This window comes from Balaenoptera ricei, chromosome 13, assembly GCF_028023285.1.
Source record: "Balaenoptera ricei isolate mBalRic1 chromosome 13, mBalRic1.hap2, whole genome shotgun sequence".
Taxonomy (NCBI): domain Eukaryota; kingdom Metazoa; phylum Chordata; class Mammalia; order Artiodactyla; family Balaenopteridae; genus Balaenoptera; species Balaenoptera ricei.
The window spans coordinates 39,472,985-39,496,607 of NC_082651.1; the positions used below are offsets into that span (position 1 = coordinate 39,472,985).

The window sequence follows — 23,623 nt, forward strand, 5'->3', positions numbered from 1 at the left end:
AAACACACCAACATTCGCATTATAGGGGTCCCAGAAGGAGAAGAAAGAGAGAAGGGCCCTGAGAAAACACTTGAAGAGATAATAGCTGAAAACTTCCCTAACATGGGAAAGGAAACAGTCACCCAAGTTCAGGAAGTGCAGAGAGTCCCAGGTAGGATAAACCCAAGGAGGAACACACCGAGACACATAGTAATCAAATAGACAAAAATTAAAGACAAAGTATTAAAAGCAACAAGAGAAAACTGACAAATAACATACAAGGGAACTCCCAAAAGGTTATCAGCTGATTTCTCAGCTGAAACTCTGCTGGCCAGAAGGGAGTAGCATGATATATTTAAAGTGATGAAAAGGAAGAACCTACAACCAAGAATACTCTACCCAGTGAGGCTCTCATTGGGATTTCATGGAGACATCAAAAGCTTTACAGACAAGCAAAAGCTAAGAGAATTCAGCACCACCAGACCAGCTTCGCAACAAATGCTAAAGGAACTTCTGTAGGCGAGAAAGAGAGCAGCAACTTAAAACAATCTTGTACATATACAGACGGCTATATCAAAACCCCATGGGAACAGCAAACCCAAAAACTACAATAGATACACACAATAAAGAAAAAACAACTCAAACACAACACTAAAGATGGTCATCAAACAAGAGGAGAAGGGAAGAAAAAAGACCTCCAGAAACAAGCCCAAAACAATTAACAAAATGGCAATAGGAACATGCATATTCATAATTACCTTACATGTAAATGGATTAAATCCTCCAACCAAAAGACACAGACCTGCTGAATGGATACAAAAACAAGACCCGTATATTTGCTGTCTACAAGAGACCAACTTCAGACCTAGGGACACATACACATTGAAAGTGAGGGGATGGAAAAAGGTATTCCACGCAAATGGAAATCAAAAGAAAGCTGGAATGGCAATACTCATACCAGACAAAATAGACTTGAAAACAAAGACTGTTATAAGAGACAAAGAAGGACACTACATAATGATCAAGGGATCAACCCAAGAAGAAGATATAACAACTGTAAATATATATGCACCCAACATAGGAGCCCCTCAATATATTGAATATAAGGCAAATACTAACAGCCATAAAGGGAGACATCGACAGTAACACAATAACAGTGTGGGACTTTAACACCCCACTTTCATCAATGGACAGATCATCCAGACAGAAAATCAATAAGGAAACACAGGCCTTAAATGACACATTAGATCAGATGGACTTAATTGATATTTATAGAGCATTCCATCCCAAACCAGCAGAATAAACATTCTTCTCACGTGCACACAGAACATACTCCAGGACTGACCACATGCTGGGTCACAAAGCAAGCCTCGGTAAATGTAAGAAAACTGAAATCATATCAAGCATCTTTTCTGACCACAACACTATAAGATTAGAAATAAACCACAAGAAAAAAAAGCTGTAAAAAACACAAACACATGGAGGCTGAACAATATGCTATACTAAACAACCAATGGATCACTGAAGAAATCTAAGAGGAAATCAAAAAATACCTGGAGAAAAATGAAAACAAAAGCACAATGATCCAAAATCTATGGAATGTAGCAAAAGCAATTCTAAGAGAAAAGTTTATAGCAAAACAATCTTACCTCAGGAAACAAGAAAAATGTAAAATAAACGACCTAACCTTACACCTAAAGCAACTAGAGAAAGAAGAACAAACAAAACCTAAGTCAGTAGAAGGATATCATAAAGATCAGAGCAGAAATAAATGAAATAGAGATGAAGGAAACAATAGCAAAGATCAATGAAACTAAAAGCTGGCTCTTTGAAAAGATAAACAAAATTGATAAACCTATAGCCAGACTCATTAAGAAAAAAAGGGAGAGGACACAAATCCATACAATTAGAAATGAAAAAGGAGAAGTTACAACTGACACCACAGAAATACAAAGGATCATAAGAGATTATTACAAGCAACTGTATGCCAATAAAATGCACAACCTGGAAGAAATGGACAAATTCTTAGAAAGGTACAATCTCCCAAGACTGAACCAGGAAGAAATAGAAAATATGAACAGACCAATCACAAGTACTGAAATTGAAACTGTGATTTAAAAACTCCCAAAAAAACAAAAGTCCAAGACCAAATGGCTTCAAAAGCGAATTCTATCAAACATTTAGAGAAGAGCTAACACCTATCCTTCTGAAACTGTTCCAAAAATTTGCAGAGGAAGGAAAACTCCCAAACTCATTCTATGAGGCCACCATCACCATGATACCAAAACCAAAGATACCACAAAAAAAGAAAATTACAGGCCAATATCACGGGTGAACAACCAGAGGCAAAACTCCTCAACAAAATACTAGCAATCCAAATCCAGTAATACATTAAAAGGATCATACATCATGATCAAGTGGGATTTATCCCAGAGATGCAAGGATTTTTCAATATCACAAATTAATCAGTATGACACACCACATCAACAAATTGAAGAATAAAAGCCATATGATCATCTCAATAGATGCAGAAAAAGCTTTTGACAAAATTCAACACCGATTTATGATAAAAGCTCTCCTGAAAGTGAGCATAGAGGGAATCTACCTCAACATAATAAAGGCTATATACGACAAATCTACAGCTAACATCATACTCAATGGTGTAAAGCTGAGAGCATTTCCTCTAAGATCAGGAAAAAGACAAGGATGTCCACTCTTGCCACTTTTATTCAACATCGTTTTGGAAGTCCTAGCTACAGCAATCAGAGAAAACAAAGAAATAAAAGGAATCCAATTGGAAAAGAAGTTGTTAAACCGTCACTGTTTGCAGATGACATGATACTATACATAGAAAATCCTAAAGACGCTACCAGAAAACTACTAGAGCTCATCAATGAATTTGGTAAAGCTGCAGGTCACAAAATTAATGCACAGAAATCTGTTGCATTTCTATACACTAATAATGAAAGATCAGAAAGAGAAATTAAAGAAACAATTCCATTTACCATCGCATCAAAAAGAATGAAATACCTAGGAATAAACCTACCTAGGGAGACAAAAGACCTGTACTCCAAAAACTGTAAGACACTGATGAAAGAAATCAAAGACAACACAAACAGGTTGAAAGATACACCATGTTCTTGGATTGGAAGAATCAATATTGTCAAAATGACTATACTACCCAAGGTGGTCTACAGATTCAATGCAACCCCTATCAAATTACCAATGGTCATTTTCACAGAACTAGAACAAAAAATCTTAAAATTTGTATGGAGACACAAAAGACCCCAAATAGCCAAATCAATCTTGTGAAAGAAAAATGGAGCTAGAGGAATCAGGCTCCCTGACTTCAGACTACACTACAAAGCTATAGTCACCAAAACAGTATGGGACTGTCACAAAAATAGGAATATAGATCAATGAAACAGTATAGAAAGCCCAGAAATAAACCAACGCACCTATGGTCAATTAATCTATGACAACGGAGGCAAGACTATAAAATGGAGGAAAGACAGTCTCTTCAATAAATGGTGCTGGGAAAACTGGACAGCTGCATGTAAAAAAAAATGAAATTAGAAAATTCTTTAACACCATACACAACTCTTAGAGGAAAACATAGGCAGAACACTCTGACATAAATCACAGCTATATCTTTTTCAATAAATCACAGCAATATCTTTTTCAATAAATCACAGCAATATCTTTTTCAATCTGTCTCCCAGAGAAATGGAAATAAAAACAAAAATAAACAAATGAGACCTAATTAAACTCAAAAGCTTTTGCACAGCAAAGGAAACCATAAACAAAACGAAAACACAACCCACAGAATGGGAGAAAGTACTTCCAAAAGATGCAACCAACAAGGGATTAGTCTCCAAAATTTACAAACAGCTCATGCGGCTTAATAACATAAAAACAAACAACCCAATCAAAAAATCGGCAGAAGACCTAATAGACATTTCTCCAAAGAAGACATACAGATGACCAAGAGGCACATGAAAATTGGTCAACATCGGTAATTATTAGAGAAATGCAAATCAAAACCATTGATGCAATGAGATATCACCTCACACCAGTCAGAGTGGCTATCATCAAAAAATCCACAAACAATAAATGCTGGAGAGGGTGTGGAGAGAAGGGAACCCTCCTACACTGTTGGTGGAAATGTAAATTGGTACAGCTACTGTGGAGAACAGTATGGAGGTTCCTTAAAAAGCTAAAAGTAGAGCTATTGTATGATCCTGCAATCCCACTCCTGGGCATATATTCAGAGAAAAGCATGATCCGAAAGGATACATGCATCCCAATGTTCACTGCAGCACCGTTCACAATAGCCAAGACATGGAAGTAACCTAAATGTCCATCGACAAATGAATGGATAAAGAAGATGTGGTACACATATACAATGGAATATTACTCAGCCATAAAAAGAATGAAATAATGCCATTTGCAGCAACATGGATGGACCTAGAGATTGTCATACTGAGTGAAATCACACTGAAATCACACAGAGAAAGACAAATATCGTATGATCTCACTTATATGCGGAATGTAAAAACAAATACACACACACACACAAACACACACACACAAATGAACTAATTTACAAAACAGAAACAGACTCACAGACTTAGAGTACAAACTTATGGTTACCAGAGGAGAAGGGCGGTGGGGAGGGATAGTTAGGCAGTTTGGGATTGACAGGTACACACTGCTATATTTAAAATAGATAACAAGGACCTACTATATAACACAGGGAACTCTGCTCAATATTATGTAACAACCTAAATGGTGAAAGAATTTGAAAAACAGATACATGTATATGTATAACTGAATCACTTTGCTGTACACCTGAAACTAACACAACACTGTTAATCAACTATACTCCAGTATAAAACAAAAAGTTAATAAATAAATACATACATACAAAATCATAAAAGGCAGTATTGCTGAATCACTTTGCTGTACAGCAGAAATTAACACAACATTGTAAATCAACTATACTTCAATAAAATAAATTTTAAATAAATAAATCCTCCATTTTATATATACACACAAAATAAAACACAAACAGCAGAAAAGAGTGGAAGACAAAAATATGAACAAAGAACAAGGGCAATGATAGAAAATAGTAATAAATATGATAGATATCAATCCAACTATATTAATAATCACTTTGAAAGCCAATGGTCTAAGTATAATAATTAAAAGACAGAGATTGCCAGAGTGGATCAAAAAACAAGACCCAACTATATGTTATCTACAAGAAAGCCACTTTAAATATAAAAACACATGTAGATGAAAAGTAAATGAATGGAGAAAAATATACCATGCTAATACTAATCAAAAGAAAGTAGAAGTGCTATATTAATTTCAGACAGAACAGACTTCAAAGGAAAGAAAGTTATCAAGGATAAAGAAGGGCATAACATAACGATAAAGGGGTCAATTCTCCAAGAAGATGAAACAATGTATACGCAGCTAACAAGACTGTCTAACTACATGAGACAAAAAATGATAGAACTGCAAAGAGAAATAGATGAATCCACTATAATAGTTGGAGACTTTAACACCCCTCCATCAGAAATGAACAAATCCCTCAGGCAGCAAATCAGTAAGAACATACTTGACCTCAAAAACATCAATAAACTGGATAGAAATGCACATCTATAAATTACTTCAGTCAAAAAGAGCAGACTACACATCCTTCTCAAGCTCACATGGAACATTAACCACAATACGCCATGTTCTGGGCCATAAAACTCACCTTAACAAATTTTTAAAAATAGTAACCATACAATGTCTGCTCTTAGACCAAAATAAAGCTAAACTAGAAATGACACAAAAACAGTTGGAAAACCCCCAAATATGTGGAGATTAAACAACATACTTCTAAAAATATATAAATCAAGGAAGAAATATATTAACCTAAATGAAAATGAAAAGACAACTTGTGAAAATTTGTGGAATGCAGTGAAAGCAGTGCATAGAAAATTTACAGCACTGAATGCATATATTAGAAAAGAAAGATCTAAAATCCATAGTCTAAATTTCTACCTTAGGAAACTACAAAAAGAAGAGCAAATTAAGTCCAAAGTAAGCAAAACAAATAAATAAATAAATAAATATCAATAAGCCAAGCAAACTAAGAAAAAGAAAGAGCAGGCACAAATTACTAATATCTAAAATGCAAGCGGGACATCAGTACAGATCCTATGAACATTAAAAGAAAACAAAGGAATATTAGGAACAAACCATATGCCCACAAATTCGACAACCTAGATGGTATGGACCAATTCCTTAAAAGATACAATGTGCCAAAACTCACATAAGAAGAAAAAGACATGCAGAATAGGCACCAATTTATTTAAGAAATTGAATCAGTAACTTAATAACCTTTTAAAAAAGGAAAGCACTAGGCCCAAGTGGCTTCACTGGTGAATTCTACCAGACATTTAAGGAAGAAATTATACCAATTCCCTCCAATCTCTTTCAGAGATAGAAGCAGAAGAAATACTTCTTCCTAGTTCATTCTATGAAGCCAGCATTACCCTAACAAAACAACCAGACAAGGACACTTCAAGGGGAAAAAAACCAAAAAACCAAAAAAACACTACAGACCAATATCTCTTCTCAGGAATATAGTTGCAAAAATCCTCAATAAAGTGTTAACAAATCAAATCCAACAAAGTATAATTATATGCAGTGACCAAGTGGGATTTATCCCAGGTATGCAAGACTGGTTCATCATTCAAAAATCAATTAATGTAATCCATCACATCAAAAGCCTAAAAAAGAAAAATCACACAATTATATCAATAGATGCAAAAAGCGTATTTGAAAAAATCCAACACCCATTCATGAGAAAACTATCAGTAAACCAGGAATAGAGGAAAACTTCCTCACCATATTTCATGGTGAGAAACTAGCTTTCCCACAAGGATCAGAAACTCATTAAGGATGCCCATCTCACCCCTCTTTTTCAACATCACACTGGAATTCCTAGCTAATGCTTTAGGACAAGAAAAGGAAATAAAAAGTATACAGCTGGAGAAGGAAGAAATAAAACTGTGTTTGCAGATGACATGGTGATCTGTAGAAAATCTGAAAGACTCAACAAAAAAACTCTTGGAACTAATAAGCAATTACACTAAGTTGCCAAATACAAGGTTAATATACAAGTCAACTGCTTGCCTATGTATCATTTATGAACAAATGAAATTTGAAATTAAAACCACAATACCATTTATATTAGCATCCTACAAAAATGAAATGTTTACATATAAATCTAACAAAATATACACAAGATCTATATGAGGAAAATTATAAATTCTTGATGAAAGAAATTAAAGAAGAATTAAATAAATGGAGACAGAGTCCATGTTTATCGACAGGAAGACTCAATATTTTCAGGATCCTCAGTTCCTCCTATACTGATGTATAGATTCAGTGCAAGTCCAATCATAATGCCAGTAAGTGATTTTGTGGATACAGAAAGATTGATTCCAAAGTTTATATGGAGAGGCAAAAGACCCAGAAGAGCCAACACAATAATGAAGGAGAAGAACCAAGTAGGAAAACTGACACTTTCTGAATTCAAGACTTACTATAAAGCTACAGTAATCAACACAGTGTCGTACTGGTGAAACAGACAAATAGATCACCGTAACAGAACAGAGCCCAGAAATAGACCCATGTAAATATAGTCAACTGATCTTTGACAAGGCACAAAGGCAATATAACAGAGTAAAAGTAGCATTTTCAACAAATGGTGCTTGAATAACTGGACATCCATGTAGAAAAAAATTAATCTAGACACAGACTTTAAACCCTTCACAGAAATTAAATCAAAATGGATCGTAGACCTAAATGTAAAATGCAAAACTCCTAGAAAAAAACATAGGAAAAAACCTATATGACCTCGGATATGGTGATGAATTTCAAGATACAACATCAGAGATACAATCCTTGAAAGAAATAACTGATAAGCTGGACACACTAAAATTTAAAATTTCTGTTCTGTGAAAAACAATGTCAAGAGAATGAGACTGGGAGAAAGACATTTGCAAAAGACACATCTGATAAAAAACTATTATCCAAAATATACAAAGAACTCTTAAAAGTCAACAATAACAAAATAACCCAATATAAAAATGGGCCAAAGACATTAACAGATACCTCAGCAAAAAAGATATACAACTGGAAAATAAGTATATGAAAAGATGCCCCACATCACGTCACCAGGGAAGTGAAAACTAAAACAACAATAAGACACTACTTACACACCTATTAGAATAGCCAAAATTGAGAAAACTGAAAATAACAAATGCTGGCGAGCATGTGGAGCCACAGAAACTCTCATTCATTGTTGGTAGGAATGTGAACTGAAACAGTCACTTTATAAGATGGTTTGGCAGTTTCTTATGAAACTAAGCATACTCTTACCATACAATCTAGCATTTGTGCTCCTTGATATTTACCCAACAGAGCTGAAAACTTATGTCTACAAAGAAACCTGCATCTGATGTTTATAGCAGATTTATTAATAATTGTCAAAACCTAGAAGGAACCAAGATGTCCTTCAGATGTAGGGATAAATTCTATTAAGTAGGTGAATGGATAAACTGTGGTACATCCAGACAATGGAATATTATTCATTGCTAAAAAGAAATGAGCTATCAAGCCATAACAAAACATGGAAGAACCTTAATTCATATTACTAATTGAGAGAGCCAATCTGAACAGGCTACAAAATGTATGATTCCAACTATAAGACAATGTGGAAAATGGTAAAGTATGGAGACAGTAAAAAGATCAGCGGTTGCAGTGTGGGTGGTAGACTTGAATAGATGGAGTACAGAGGAATTTTAGGGTGGTGACAGTACTCTGTATATAATAATGATGGATACATGTCATTATATACACTATCCAAACATACAGAATGTACAACACCAGGAGTGAACCCTAATGTAAACTGTGGACTCAGGGTGCTTAAGACATGTCAATGTAGGTTCATCCATTGTAAAAAATGTACCACTCTGGTGGGGGATGTTGATAATGGCAGAGGAAATGCATGTGATGGGGGCAGGGGGTATATGGGAAATCTCTGTATCTTCCTCGCAATTTTGCTACGAACCTAAAACAGCTCTAAAAGATATAATCTTTTAAACAAAAGTTGATAGAATGTTAAAAAAAATAAACACTTGAATTTGAACACAAAATCCAAAGATATACCTTGCTCATGGACTGGAAGATTAATATTGTTAAAGTGACCATACTCCCCTAGGCAATCTACAAATTCAGTGCAATCCCTACCAAAATACCAGTGGCATTTTTCACAAAACAAGAAAACATAAATCTAAAATTTGTATGGAAACACAAAAGACCCCAAATGACTTAAACAGTCTTGAGAAAGAAGAACAAAGCTGGAGGTATTACTATCCTTGATTTCAAACTATACCATAAAGCTACAGATGTCAAAACAGTATGGTACTGGCACAAAAACAGACATATAGAACAATGGAACAGAATAAAGACCCCAGAAACTTACATGGTCAACTAATCTATGATCAAAGGGGCAAAAATAAATAGGGAAAAGATATCCTCTTCAATAAATGGTATTGGGGAATCTGGACAGCTACATGCAAAAGAAGCAACCTGGACTACCTTCTCACACCATATGCAAAAATAAACTCAAAATGAATTAAAGACTTAAATGGAAGACCTGAAACCATAAAACTCCTAAAAGAAAATATTGGCAGTACACTCTGAGATCAGTCTTAGCAATATTTTTTTGAATATATCTCCTTAGGCAAGGGAAACAAAAGCAAAAATAAACAAACGGACTACATCAAACTAAACAGCTACTGTACAGCAAAGGGAACTATCAACGAAACGAAATGGCAGCCTACTGAATGGAAGAAGATATTTGCAAATGATATATCTGACAAGGGATTAATATCCAAAATATACAAAAAATTCATACAACTTAAATCAAAAAAAAACAAGCAACCCAATTAAAAAATGGTCAGAGGATCTGAATAGACATTTTTGTAAAAAAGACATACAGATGGCTAACAGATACACAAAAAGATGCTCAACATGACTATCATCAGGGAAATGCAAATAAAAACCTCAATGAGATATCACCTCACACTTGTTAGAATGGTTATTATCAAAAAGACAGCAAGTGTTCGTAAGGATGTGAAGAAAAGGGAACACTTGTGCACTGTTGGTGGGAATGTAAATTGGTGCAACCACTATAGAAAACAATATGGAGGTTCCTCACAAAATTAAAAATAGGACTACCACATGATCTATCAATTAACTTATGGGTATTTTTCCAAAGAAAACAAAAACACTAATTCAAAAAGATACATGCACCCCTATATCGAGTGCATCATTACTTACAATAGTCAAGATACGGAAGTAACCTAAGTGTCTACCAACAGATGAATGGATAAAGATATATATATATATATAGACACACACACACACACATATATACACACACACCCCATATGGTTAATAGACCATGATATATATATATCATGGTCTATTAACCATAAAAAAGAATGAAATCTTGCCATTTGCAACAACATGGATGGACCTAGAGGGTATTATGGTAAATGAAATATATCAGACAAAGAGAGACAAATACTGTATGATTTCACTTACACGTGGAGTCTAAAAACAAAACAAATGGATAAACATAACAAAACAGAAGTATTCTCATAGATACAGAGAACAAACAGGTGATTGCCAGAGGGGAGAGGGATGGGAGGGAAGAGTAAAATAGGTGAGGAAGACTAAGATAAACAAAAAAAATGAGTCATGGGGATGAAATGTACAACATGGGGGAATACAGTCAATACTAGTGTAAAAACTTTGTATCGTGACAGATGGTAACTAGACTTATCTTGGTGATCATTTTGTAACGTTAGAAATATCAAACCACTAAGCTGTGAAGCTGAAACTAACACAGTCAATTATACTTGTACTTCAACTTTTAAAAAGGTAATTTAATATATCCACTTGTACATTTCATTCTGAGGAAAATGAACAGCAAATAGCTTAACAGTCAGAAAAAACAACTTGACTTTTGTTATGTGTTCACGGAAGAACATTTAGAAAAATTACCAGCAGAGTCAAAAAATCTGCTATACAACATTAACTATAAAACCTATAGTTAATGCTGTATTCTGCATTTAAGAGTTTGGTTAAGAGTGTAGATCCCATGTTATCTTACCATAATAAAAAACTCCAGAAGGAAGGAAGGAAGGAAGGAAGGAAGGAAGGAAGGCAGGCAGGCAGGCAGGCAGGCAAATCACTAGGGAAAACATGTGCTTTTAAAAAAAGGGTGCTAGAACAAGTACTTATCCATTTTATTATCTGTTAATTTTGTTTTTCACAAGCATATACATAAAACTAAAATCCAATCTAATTTATACTTTCAAAAAACTTTTCCAAAATTGATAAGTCAAATAAGTATGTTATATCACTGACAATTTTCTAAGAAACTGTATGAATTAGGCCATTAAGTGTACATACCTGATAGCTATATCAATTTTTATGGAATTAATAATAACAGCTGCCAATTTATTGAGCAATATCACACACCCTAATAAGCATTTTATAGGCATTATCTCATGTAAGCCATAGCAAAATCCTGTAAGATAGGTATCATTATACCCCATTATTATTCATAATAGCAGACCAAATGCCCCATGACAAGAGAATGGATAAACAATGATATATTCATACACTGGAATACTTACAGCAATAAAAAGGAATAAATTAAAACTATGTATATCTATCTAAAAGAACCTCAGAAGCCAAAGACTGTGTGAAAATTGCAATTCTCAGAAGAATATATAACATCTTAATATATAACATCTTTATTCCATCTGTTATATAGTTCAAAACCATACTGAGCAGCAAGAAAACCAATACATGTCAGAATAGGAAGTAAGAGTGATATAACTGGGGAAGAGAACACAGTCATTCAGTGATATTTGGTAACATTCTACTTCTCAAGCTGGATGGCCAATAAACAGGAATTATTTCTACTTTTTCTTTATACACGCTTCATATATATTCTTTTCTATGCATGAAATAGTTCACTATAGATGGAAAATGAGTACTATCAAAAAGAAAGTCATTTATACATAAGCTATTATAGCTGTGTGTTCTTAAGCAGAGAATATACATTTGAAAATAGCTGGACTGCATCTGCATCTCAAGATACCACCCTCAAGAGAAAATAAAAGTGATAAGAATACATTGATAAAATAAGCAAATCCATTCTTATTTTTCTAAGACAAAAATTTTTAACAGATTAATTTAGAATTAATCAAAACCTATAGAACCTAATCCTTAAATCTTAACTTTTGAAGACTTAAGACTCCTAACACTTTAGCCAAAGACTATCAGTGACTCAGCCGGAGTCATCAATGCCCAGGTAAGAGATCCAAATTCCACACCCTTTCTGTCACATTTTCTCTCTTAATTTCTAGATTTCTTTTATACCTTGGGCAAGTCAGTTGTTCTCCCATGACCAAACAACTTTGCTTTGATCTCTTCTACTTTTCTCCTGTCATCTTCGTTTAATTCTGAAATGGAGTAGCCACACTCATGAGCCATATTAAACTTCAGATTCCAGGCTAGAGAGAAAAGCATAAAAACATTCAAGATCATACAATGCAAAAGTATCAGTGATTGTAAGAGCACAGAAGATCATCAATATATGCAATTTAATGCCCTACCACAGTGCTTAGTAAACAGTGTGTACTCTCAATTTTATGACAAACTATCAGAAGTTCTTGAGAGACATAATTTCACTGAAAAGTCAGATTTTTTAAAAAAACATTCTACAGACATTTCTCCAAAGAGACCACTTTAAATATGGTATTCAGCCATTTTATCTTTATCTTCCTTCCAATCAAAAGAGTCCCTATGTCTCCCCAATTAGTTCCTGCTATAGTCACTGCCACTTCCAAGATAGTTAATATTTTAAAATAATAAATAAAACTTGAAGTTTTTGGAGAATCAAAATATGCATAAGTGATAGAAGGAAAGGTGTAGGAAGTTAATCTCAAGAGAAGATTTCCAAGTAGGCCTGAACTGCTTGTAAGTTGCCTTCCAAAACATATTTATTCGCCATGTTGTCTTAAAGACTTTTTTTCTTTTTTTTTAATGGAATTCTACAATTAGAGATTAATGGAATTTAACTCTAACCCAAGTTTTAGTGTGAAATACCTTGATTTGGTTTTTTCTGACGTCTATCTAAGATCTGCTTTAAGAATTTTATTAGAAAAGTGGATAGAAAGTATATGCAGTTTGATGATACAGAGTGACTTAGAGAAGCACAAATTGAAGTTTTTTACTGCCTCCAAAATAAGGACAGTGCAATGAAAAGATCAGGAAAACATCCAAGCTTTAGGAGTTGGGAAACCCAAGTTTTATCTCCCCTTTTCTTCAGACATCAGAACTTACTTTTCCTTAAGACCTTAAACTAGCACTATTAATACTGTGACTTCATTCTTGGTTAAATGATTTTATTCTGGGTTGCCGGTAGAAAATGTAATCATCTAACAGTTCTACAAGAAAATTAATTTAGAGCTCCAAACACTTAACTTTAAGCAAATTATTAAACTATAATGTTTATGAGTTTAACCTGCCTTTATAACAAATTATCTTTTCCTACCTCGTGCCCGTACCCGAGATTCCTCCTCCTCTGCATTTCTGAGTATTTGTTTAGCACGGTTCAATGAGGATTCACATTTCAGAAGGTTTTTCACATGTGCAGCCAGTGAATCTACACTGCTACCACCACCATCGTCACTCTCTAACACACCCTCTTCCTCTCTGCTATCTGTCATGCTTGTCTTGGGTAAAGAATTTGGAAAGAAGTTTAGAAGCACATCAGAAACTGACTCCAAGGAATTACTGTCCCATGAGCAGGAACTTGCATCACTACTTGAATCACTTTTAATGACAGTCATCATAGGAATAACAATCTTATTCTCAATGGTTCTACTATACCCTTCAGGGTCAGATCTCATTACAGATCTGGCTGCTTTACATTGCCTAAGGGTTTCGTCTAATGCCACTCTGGCTTTGCTTTCTGCTTCCTGTAAAGGACTTCTAACTGTAGTTGAACTAATAAACTCCCAATTTTCAGTGCCTCTCTGGCATTTCAGATTCGTCTGTGTGCTAATATCCTTCTGTATGCACTTGTTGCTTGGGCTTTCTTCTGTGAATGGCTGTCTCTGAGACAAATCACCATTAGATGCATCAGCTGTGGGGGGTTCTTTGAAGCAAACCACCTTCTTAGATTGTATAAATGAGATATCACTAACATCTCTGAAAGGGACAAGGGGAACAGGAAAATTGCATCGTCTCAGTGCTATATTTTCTGCTTCCATTAAAAGTGTCTGAACCTCTTTAAGAGTTTTGGAACTGTTTTCCATATCCTGGATTTCCTTAGAGCCAACATCTTCAAAACCTGAAGATTCTGGCTTATTTATTACAACTGTACCATCAGCCTGAGAATTCAAAGGCATATTGTTTGAGATAACACTGGCGTTAGAAGAATCCAAATTATCTATCAGCCTTTGGACATGGTCTGAAACAAGTTTGTGCTTCTCACTATGTGAATAAGTACTAGGGGGAACTGTTGATAACCCAGTAATCTGACCAGCTTGCCCAAGACTACTTGAGAACTTCAGGTTATTTTCAGTTAGATGTCTTTCTGGCAAATCCTGTTGGTAGAAAAGAATTGGTTTCTCTCTAAGTGAAAAGGAACTAGGAGGAACTGCTGGTAACACAGTTTTTTGGTCAGCTGGTCCAGGAACTGTTGAAACCTTCAGTGAATCTTCAGTGAGATGTTTGTCTGGCAATTCCTCTGGGTAGAAAATATTAGATTTCTCTCTCTGTGAATAGGAACTAGAAAGAGGTATTTGTATCCAAGAATTCACATCAGTTGGTTCAGGAACAGATGAAATCTTAAGAATATCTCCACTTTGATGTCCATCTGGCAACTGCTGTTTAAAGAAAATACTGGGCTTTACTCTCTGAGAATAAGAATTAGGAAAACCTGTCAGTAATGGAGTCTTCTGGTCGTCTGGTCCAATCACAGTTGAAGTTTTAGGCTTTTCTCTATGTGAGTAGGAACTAAGGGGAGCTGATAGTAACTCAGCCTTCTGGTCATCTGGTAAAATCTTGAGTTTCTCTTTATGTGAGTAAGAACTAGAAGGCCCTGTTGGTATCTCAGCGTTCTGGTCAGCTGGTCCAGGAAGAGCAAAAACTTTTAAAGTTTCTTCAGTAAGATCTGGCAACTCCTGCTGGTAAAAAACATCGGCCTTCTCTCTATATGAGTAGGAACTAGAGGGGACTGTTTGTATCCCAATCTTCTGGTCAGCTGGTCCAGGAACAGCTGAAACTTTCAAAGTTTCTTCAGTAATATCTGGCAACTCCTTCTGGTAAGAGAAGATGGGGCTCTCTCTATGTGAATAGGAAGTAGGGGGCACAGTTCGCATACCAGTGGTCTGGTCTGCTTGTCCAGGAAGCTCTAAACGTTTTAAAGCATCTTCATTAGGATCTGGCAACTCTTGCTGGTAAGAAATGATGGGCTTCTCTCCATATGAGGAAGAAGTAGAGATTATTGATGGTATCCCAATCTTCTGGTCAGCTGGTCCAGGAACCTCTAAAACTTTTAAAGCCACTTGAGTAAGATCTGGCAACTCTTGCTGGTAAGAAATGATGGGCTTCTCTCTATATGAATAGGAACTAGATGGTACTGCAGGTATCCCAGCCTTCTGGTCAGCTGGTCTGGGAGCAGCTGAAACATTCAGAGCTTCTTCAGTAAGATATCTATCTGGTAAGGCCTGCTGGTAGAAAATAATGGGCTTCTCTTTATGTAAGTAAGAATTAGAGGTTAATATAGGTATCCCAGTCTTCTGGTCACCTGTTCCAGTAACACCTGAAACTTTCTGAGCCTCTTCAGTTAGATGACTATCTGGCAACTCCTGTTGGTAGAAAACACTGGATTTCTCTCTATGTGAGTAAGAACCAGAAGATTCGGATGTCCCAGTCTTCTCATCAGCTAGTCCAGAAATAGCTGAATCTTTCAGAGCCTCTTCAGATAGATGACTGCCGGGCAAGGTTTGTGGGTAGAAAATACTGTGCTTCTCTCTATGTGAGTAGGAACTAGCAGGTACTGAGAGTATACCAGTCTTCTGGTCACTTGGTCTAGACGCAGGTGAAACTTTCAGAGCCTCTTCACTTAGATTACTATCTGGTAACACCTGCTGGTAGAAAAAACCACCTGGCTTCTCTCCAAATGAGTAGGACCTAGACGACCCTGTTGGTATCCCAGTGTTCTGGTCAGCTGTTCTAGGAAAAGCTGAAACTTTTACAGCCTCTTCAGTTAGAAGACTGTCTGTAAACTCCTGCCTGTAAAAAATAATGGGCTTCTCCCTCTGTGAGTAGGAACCAGAGGGTACTGTCTGTATCCCAGTGTTCTGGTCAACTGGCCCAGGAATAGCTGAAATTTTCTGAGTCTGATCACTTAGATGACTGTCTGGCAACTCCTGCTGATAGATAACACTGGTCTTCCCTCTATGTGAGTAGAAAGCAGGGGGTGCTATTGGTGTCCCACTCTTCTGGTGAGCTAGTCCTGGAAGAGCTGGAACCTTCTGAGCCTTTTTAGTTAGATGACTATCTGGCAAATTCTGTTGGTAGAAAATACTGGGCTTCTCTCTATGTGAGTAAGAAGTAGAAGTTACTATAGGAATCCCAGTTTTCTGCTCAGGGGGTCCAGGAGCAGGTGAAACTTTCTGAGCCTGTTCAGTTACATGACTGTCTGGCAACTCTTGCTGGTACAAAATACTGGGCTTCTCTCTATGTGAGTAAGAAGTAGAAGTTACTATAGGAATCCCAGTCTTCTGCTCAGCCAATCCAGGAGCAGCTGAAACTTGTTGAACCTCTTGAATTACATGACTGTCTGGCAACTCTTGCTGGTACAGAATAGTGGGCTTCTCTCTATGTGAATAGGAAGTAGAGTGTACGGTAGGAATCCCAGTCTTCTGCTCAGCCAATCCAGGAGCAGCTGAAACTTGCTGAACCTGCTGAATTAGATGATTGTCTGGTAACTCTTGCTGGTACACAATACTGGGCTTCTCTCTATGTAAATAGGAAGTAGAGTGTACGGTAGGAATCCCAGTCTTCTGCTCAGCCAATCCAGGAGCAGCTGAAACTTTCTGAGCCTGTTCAGTTATATGACTGTCTGGCAACTCTTGCTGACACAAAATACTGAGCTTCTCTCTTTGTGAGTAAGAAGTAGAAGTTACTATAGGAATCCCAGTCTTCTGTTCAGGGGGTCCAGAAGCAGCTGAAACTTTCAGAGCCTGTTCAGTTAGATGACTTTCTGGTAATGTCTGTTGATAGAAAATACGAGGCTTCTCTCCATGTGAGTAAGAGGTAGAGGATGCAGTAGGCAACCCAGTCTTTTCATCAACTGGTCTAGGAGAAGGTGAAACTTTCAGAGCCTCTTCTGGTAGATGACTGCCTGGCAAGGCCTGTTGGTAGAAAATACCAGGTTCCTCTCCAACTGAGTAGGAACTAGCCGGTACTGTTGGTTTTCCAGTCTTTAGATCAGCTAGTCCAAGAAGAACTGAAACATTCAGACCCTCTTCAGTTTGATGACCATCTGGCAATGCCTGTGGGTAGAAAATACTGTGCTTCTCTCCAAGTGAGTAGGAACTTGGAGGGACTGTAAATATACTTGTCTTCTGGTCACCAAGTCCAGGAACAGCTGCAACTTTTAGAGCCTCTTCAGTTAGATGACCATCTGGCAAGCCCTGTGGGTAGAAAATATTTGGCTTCCCTCTTTGTGAGTAGGAACTAGAGGGCACTGTTGCTATCCCAGTCTTCTGGTCAGCTAGCCCAGGAACAGCTGAAACTTTTAGAGCCTCTTCAGTTAGACGACTGTCTGCTAATGTCTGTTGGTTGGGAGTATCAGTATGTTGAACAATATTCTTCACTTGAGGAGACCTTCCAGCCAACTGAGGAAAGTCCTCAGGGGACAAGGATAAATGAGATACAGTGTCTGAATCTTCAGGAGTGGTAGTGATGCCTGGTTTCAAGGTGGATTGAGGAATTTCAGCTATGTCTCCTTTGGACGTATCCCCTAAAGAAAAAGAGATTTGTTAATACTGTTGATATTATATATATATATTGAATTAAAAAGATTCCTTTTATGCACTAAAAGAAATAAAGCAAGCTTTCCTTCCTTTGGCCTTTATGCTTCCAGAAAGGATTCCTAAAGAAATACTCATCAGAAGAAATAAAGATTTATATATAAAGATATTAATTACAAAGTGATTTATAAGAGCAGACTAATGTGGAAATAATTAAATATTCAACGAGAGTAATTTTTTTAAATAGCAGTATATATATTTTATGGAATATTATGTGGATCTTAAAATTTAGATTTTAAAGAATTTTCAATGTGATGGAAAAATCCTATCTACTATGGGATTTGATTTCCCCCTAAGCTAATAAGTTAGCCTGTTATTGTGTTATGTATGTTGTCAGAAGACATAAGACTCCTCAATCAGAGACAAAATACTTTACTCCAAGGCATAGCAAAGGATCATCAGCTTATTTTCATGAAATCCCCTTTCCCCTAAGTCATATGAGGGCAAAGCAATATAGCCCAGATGGATGCTATGCATGCAGTGGATTTAACTGACTCTCCTAATAAACACACCCTGAATAAAATATGTATTTTTAATTAAATGAAACTGTAAAGACTCTAAAGGTTACACTACGGAGTTTGAAATTAATTCTACATGGCATGAGGAGTTGTTGACAGATTTGATCAGAACTGTACTGCAGAAATACAGATTCTCTTGAATCTGGGTGGAAGGGAATGCAAAAGCGTGGTAAGCAGTACTATCTAAAAGAACTTTCTGCAACAATGGAAACGTTCTATATTTGTACTATCTAATACTAAATGAAAGTAGCTCTAAATAGCAGTGAAAAGTAAATGACTGCAATCAAAATTACAAGATTTGACATTCATTTGCTGATTCAAAAAAATGAATGTCTACTATGTGCTAGTCACTGTTCTAGATATAGAAAATAGAGCAATAAACAAACAGACAAAACTTACATTCTAGTTCTCCCTCACAGAGCTTACATTCTAATAGGACGAAGCAGACAATAAACAAATTACTAAAACATACACTATGTCAGACAGTGATAAGACGATTATATATACAGCAAGTATTATCTCTACATTACATTAAGTTTCAAAGATGATGATATAACAGTGCTTCTCTTTGTGGAGATCTTGTTAACTTGCAGATTCTGAGTGAGTAAGTAGGTCTGGGGTGGGATCTGAAATTCTGCATTTCTAACAAGCTCCCTGATAATGCCCAATACTACTGATCCTCAGACTACATTTTGAGTAGTAAAAATATATAATTTTTCTAGAGTTGTATGTTGAGTAAGTGACAAAAACAGGCACTTTATTAACCTTTTAATCCTAACTCCAAATTTTGAACTCTTCTCACTACAACAAACTGCCATTCTAAATCCACTAATGAGCTTCAAAAAAGTAGCTGAATGTATGATGAAACAGCTTGAATAATGATTGTAAAGTAAAGAAGTAAAGTACCAAGTACTAACTCTTCAAAAAAACTAAACGACAAGGAACAATGTAACCTGCATAGTAACTTGAGAAGGAAAATGGGATACAGAAATTTTTGTGAGAATAAAACAGCTCAGAAAATTAATAAATCAACAAAGACTGACAAACTGAACAACCAACAGGTCAAAGAAGAAATCAAAAAGGAAATAAAAAATACCTGGAGACAAATGAAAATGGAAATACAACATACTAAAACTTACGGGATACAGCAAAAAGTTCAAAGAGGGAAGTTTATAGTGATAAATGCCCACATCAAGAAACAACAAAAATGTAAAATAAACAACCTAACTTTACACCTCAAAGAACTAGAAAGAGAAGAACAAAGCCCCAAGTTAGTAAGGAAGGAAATAACAAAGATTGGACTTGAAATAAATGAAATAGAGACTAAACAGACAATGTAAAAGATCAATGAAACTAAGAGCTGGTTCTTTAAAAAAGATAAACTAACACTCCTTTAGCTAGACAGAGGAAGAAAAAGGACTCAAATAAATAAACTGAGAAATGAAAAAGGAGACTTCCAAATAATAGCACAGAAATAACAAGGGTAAGAGACTGCTATGAACAATTTTAGGCCAACAAATTTGACAACCTAGAAGAAATGGATAAATTCCTAGAAAAGTACAATCTACCAAGTCTCAATCATGAAGAAATAGGAAATCTGAACAGCCTAGTAAGGAGATTGAATCAGCACTCAAAGTGTCCCAAAAGGGACTTCTCTGGTGGCACAGTGGTTAAGAATCCACCTGGCAATGCAGGGCACACAGGTTCAAGCCCTGGTCCAAGAGGATCCCACATGCCAGAGAGCAACTAAGCCCATGCGACACAACTACTGAGCCTGCAAGCCACAAACTACAGAGCTCAGGTGCCACAACTACTGAAGCCTGCATGCCTAGAGCCCGTGCTCCACAACAAGAGAAGCCACCACATTGAGAAGCCCACACACCACAACGAAGAGTAGCCCCCACTTGCCACAACTAGAGAAAGCCTGCGTGCAGCAACAAAGACCCAATACAGCCAAAAATAAATAAACAAATAAATAAATAAATAAAACGAAGCAATGAGATATTAAAAAAAAAAAGTGTTGCAACAAACAAAAGTCCAAGACCAGATAATTTCACTGTTTTATTCTATGAAACATTCAGAGAATTAAGACCAATCCTTATCAAACTTTTCTAAAAAATACAAGAGGAGAGAACACTTCCAAACTCATTTTACGAAGCCAGCATTACCCTGATACCAAAACCAGACAAGGACATTACACGAAAAGGAAATTACAGGCCAGTATACCTGATGAATTTAGATGTAAAAATCCTCAACAAAATATTAGCAAACCAAATTCAACAATACATGAAAGGGGTGATATGCCATGATTAAGTGGGAATTACTCTAGGGATGCAAGGATGGTTCAACATCCACAAGTCAATCAATGACATACACTTTGTTAACAAAATGAAGAATAAAAATTATGATCATCTCAATATATGTAATATATTGGGATTGATATATATACACTGATATGTATAAAATGGATAACTAATAAGAACCTGCTGTATAAAAAAGTAAATTCAAAAAAAAAAAAAGCTTCCTATGAAGGGTAATAGGTCAGGAAGCAGAACTTGTTTCTATCTCTACATCAGTCCTTATCTTCCTGAGTGACTATGTCTGAATTACTTCTATAGCCTTCAGTTTCCTCATTTACCTTACATAGACTTGGAATTTATAACCTCATAACATTGTATAAATCTCTCAAATTTGAGTGGCTCCCTTGGCCTAACAACTGATTCATTTTTGCCCCATTAAACAAACCAGTGTTTTGGAAAAAAATGACCAAATGCATCCAAGGCCATGCTGGGTAAGTAACTGACCTGGACTCAGAAACCTCGGTTTTTGGTAATCATTCTGTAATCAACTTCCTTTATGGCCTTAGGAATTTTGCTTGGTCTCTGTGAACTTAGATTTTCTCATCTGTAATAGGGAAGTATATGAAAACCAAGACCCCTATCCACTACTCTTATTTTTTTCCTACAACAAACTATATCATTTTATAATGTAGAATTTCCTCAGCTTAAAGTACATTATTTCTAGTGTAAAAAAATAAATGATTTTCCTTAAAAAAAAAAAAAGGCATTTGACAAGATTCACTACCCCTTTATGATAAAAACTATCAACAAAAGGGATACAGAAGGAATGTACCTCAACATAATAAAGGTCATATACAACCAGCCCACAGCCAACATCATACTCAGTGACTCAATGGTGAAAAGCTAAAAGCTTTCCCTCTTAAGATCAGGAGCAAGACAAGGATGCCCACTCTCATCACTTTTACTCAACATAGTACTGGAAGTCCTAGTTGGAGCAATTAGGCAAGAAACAGAAATAAAAGGTATCCAAGTCAGAAAGGAAGAAGTAAAACTGTCTCTATTTGCAGATAACATGATGCTATATATAGAAAATCCTAAAGACTCCAACAAAAAACGATTTCAGTAAAGTTGCAGAATACAAAATTGCTATACAAAAAACAGCTGCATTTCTATGCACTAATAATGAATGATCAGAAAAAGAAATTAAGGAAACAATCTCATTTACAACTGCATCAAAAAGAATAAAATACCTAGGAATAAATTTAACCAAGGAGGTGAAAGAGCTATACACTGAAAATTATAAGACACAGCTGAAAGAAATGGAAGAAGACCCAAAGAAATGGAAAGATAGTCTGTACTTATGGACTGGAAGAATTAACATTGTTAAAATGTCCGTATTACCTAAAGTAATCTATAGATTCAATGGAATCTCTATAAAAATACTAATTGCATTTTTCACTGAAATAGAAGAAGCAATGCTAAAACTTATATGAAAGCAAAAAAGACCCAAATGCTCAAAGCAATCTTCAGAAAAAGGAACAAAGCTGGAGGTATCACACTCCCTAATTTCAAATTTTACTACAAGTCTATAGTAATCAAAACAGCATGGTATTGGCAGAAAAAGATATAAAGATCAATGCAACAAAATTGAGAGCCGAGAAATAAACCCACACAAATATGAACAATTAATTTATGACAATGGAGCAAAAAACATACCATGGAGAAAAAACAATCTCCTCCATAAATGGTGTTGGAAAACCACCACCGCACGGGAAAAGCACCTGCAAAGGAATGAAACTAGACCACCATCTTACACCATACACAAAAAGTAACTCAACATGGACTAAAGACTTGAACGTAAGACCTGAAACTATAAAACTCCTCGAGAAAACATATGCAGTACACTCTTTGACATTGGTCTTAGCAGTATCTTTCCTGATATGTCTCCTCAGGCAATGGAAACAAAAGCAACTACATCAAACTAAAGCTTCTGCACAGCAAAGGAAACCATCAACAAAATGAAAAGATCACCTACCAAATAGGAGAAGCTACTTGCAAATCATATATCCAATATGGGGTTAATATCCAAAATACGTAAAGAACCTATACAACTCAACAACAACAACAACAACAAAACAACCTGATTAAAAATAGGCAAAGAACCTGAAAAGACGTTTCTCCAAAGAAGACATATAGACAGCCAACAGACACAGGAAAAGATGTTAAACATCACTAGTCATTAGGGAAATACAAATCAAAATCATATGAAACTATCACCTTACATCTGTTAAAATGGCTATTAATAAAAAGACAAGAAATAAAAAGTATTGGCGAGGATGTGGAAAAAAAGGGACTCCTGTGCACAGTTGGTGGGAATGTAAATTGGCGTAGCCACTATGGAAAACAGTATGCAGGTTCTTCAAAAAATTAAGAATAGGGACTTCCCTGGTGGTCCAGTGGTTAAAAAATCTGCCTTCCAATGCAGGAGACGTGGGTTCGATCCCTGGGCAGGGAACTAAGATGCCACATGCCTCAGGGCAACTAAGCCCGTGTGCTGCAACTACTG

The 23,623-nt window shown here is 36.0% G+C and overlaps 1 protein-coding gene across 10 annotated transcripts in view; it reads right to left on the bottom strand.

Moving 5' to 3' along the window:
- ALMS1 (ALMS1 centrosome and basal body associated protein) overlaps window positions 1-23,623 on the bottom strand; it is a 232,370-nt gene that overhangs the window by 150,335 nt on the left and 58,412 nt on the right. For all 10 annotated transcript variants that reach the window (XM_059942945.1, XM_059942937.1, XM_059942939.1 and 7 more), the window contains 2 exons: window positions 13,685-18,169; window positions 12,508-12,641 (listed from right to left, as the gene is read on the bottom strand). In XM_059942945.1, coding sequence (XP_059798928.1) covers window positions 12,508-12,641; window positions 13,685-18,169 — 4,619 coding nt within the window. The remainder of the gene's footprint in view (window positions 1-12,507; window positions 12,642-13,684; window positions 18,170-23,623) is intronic.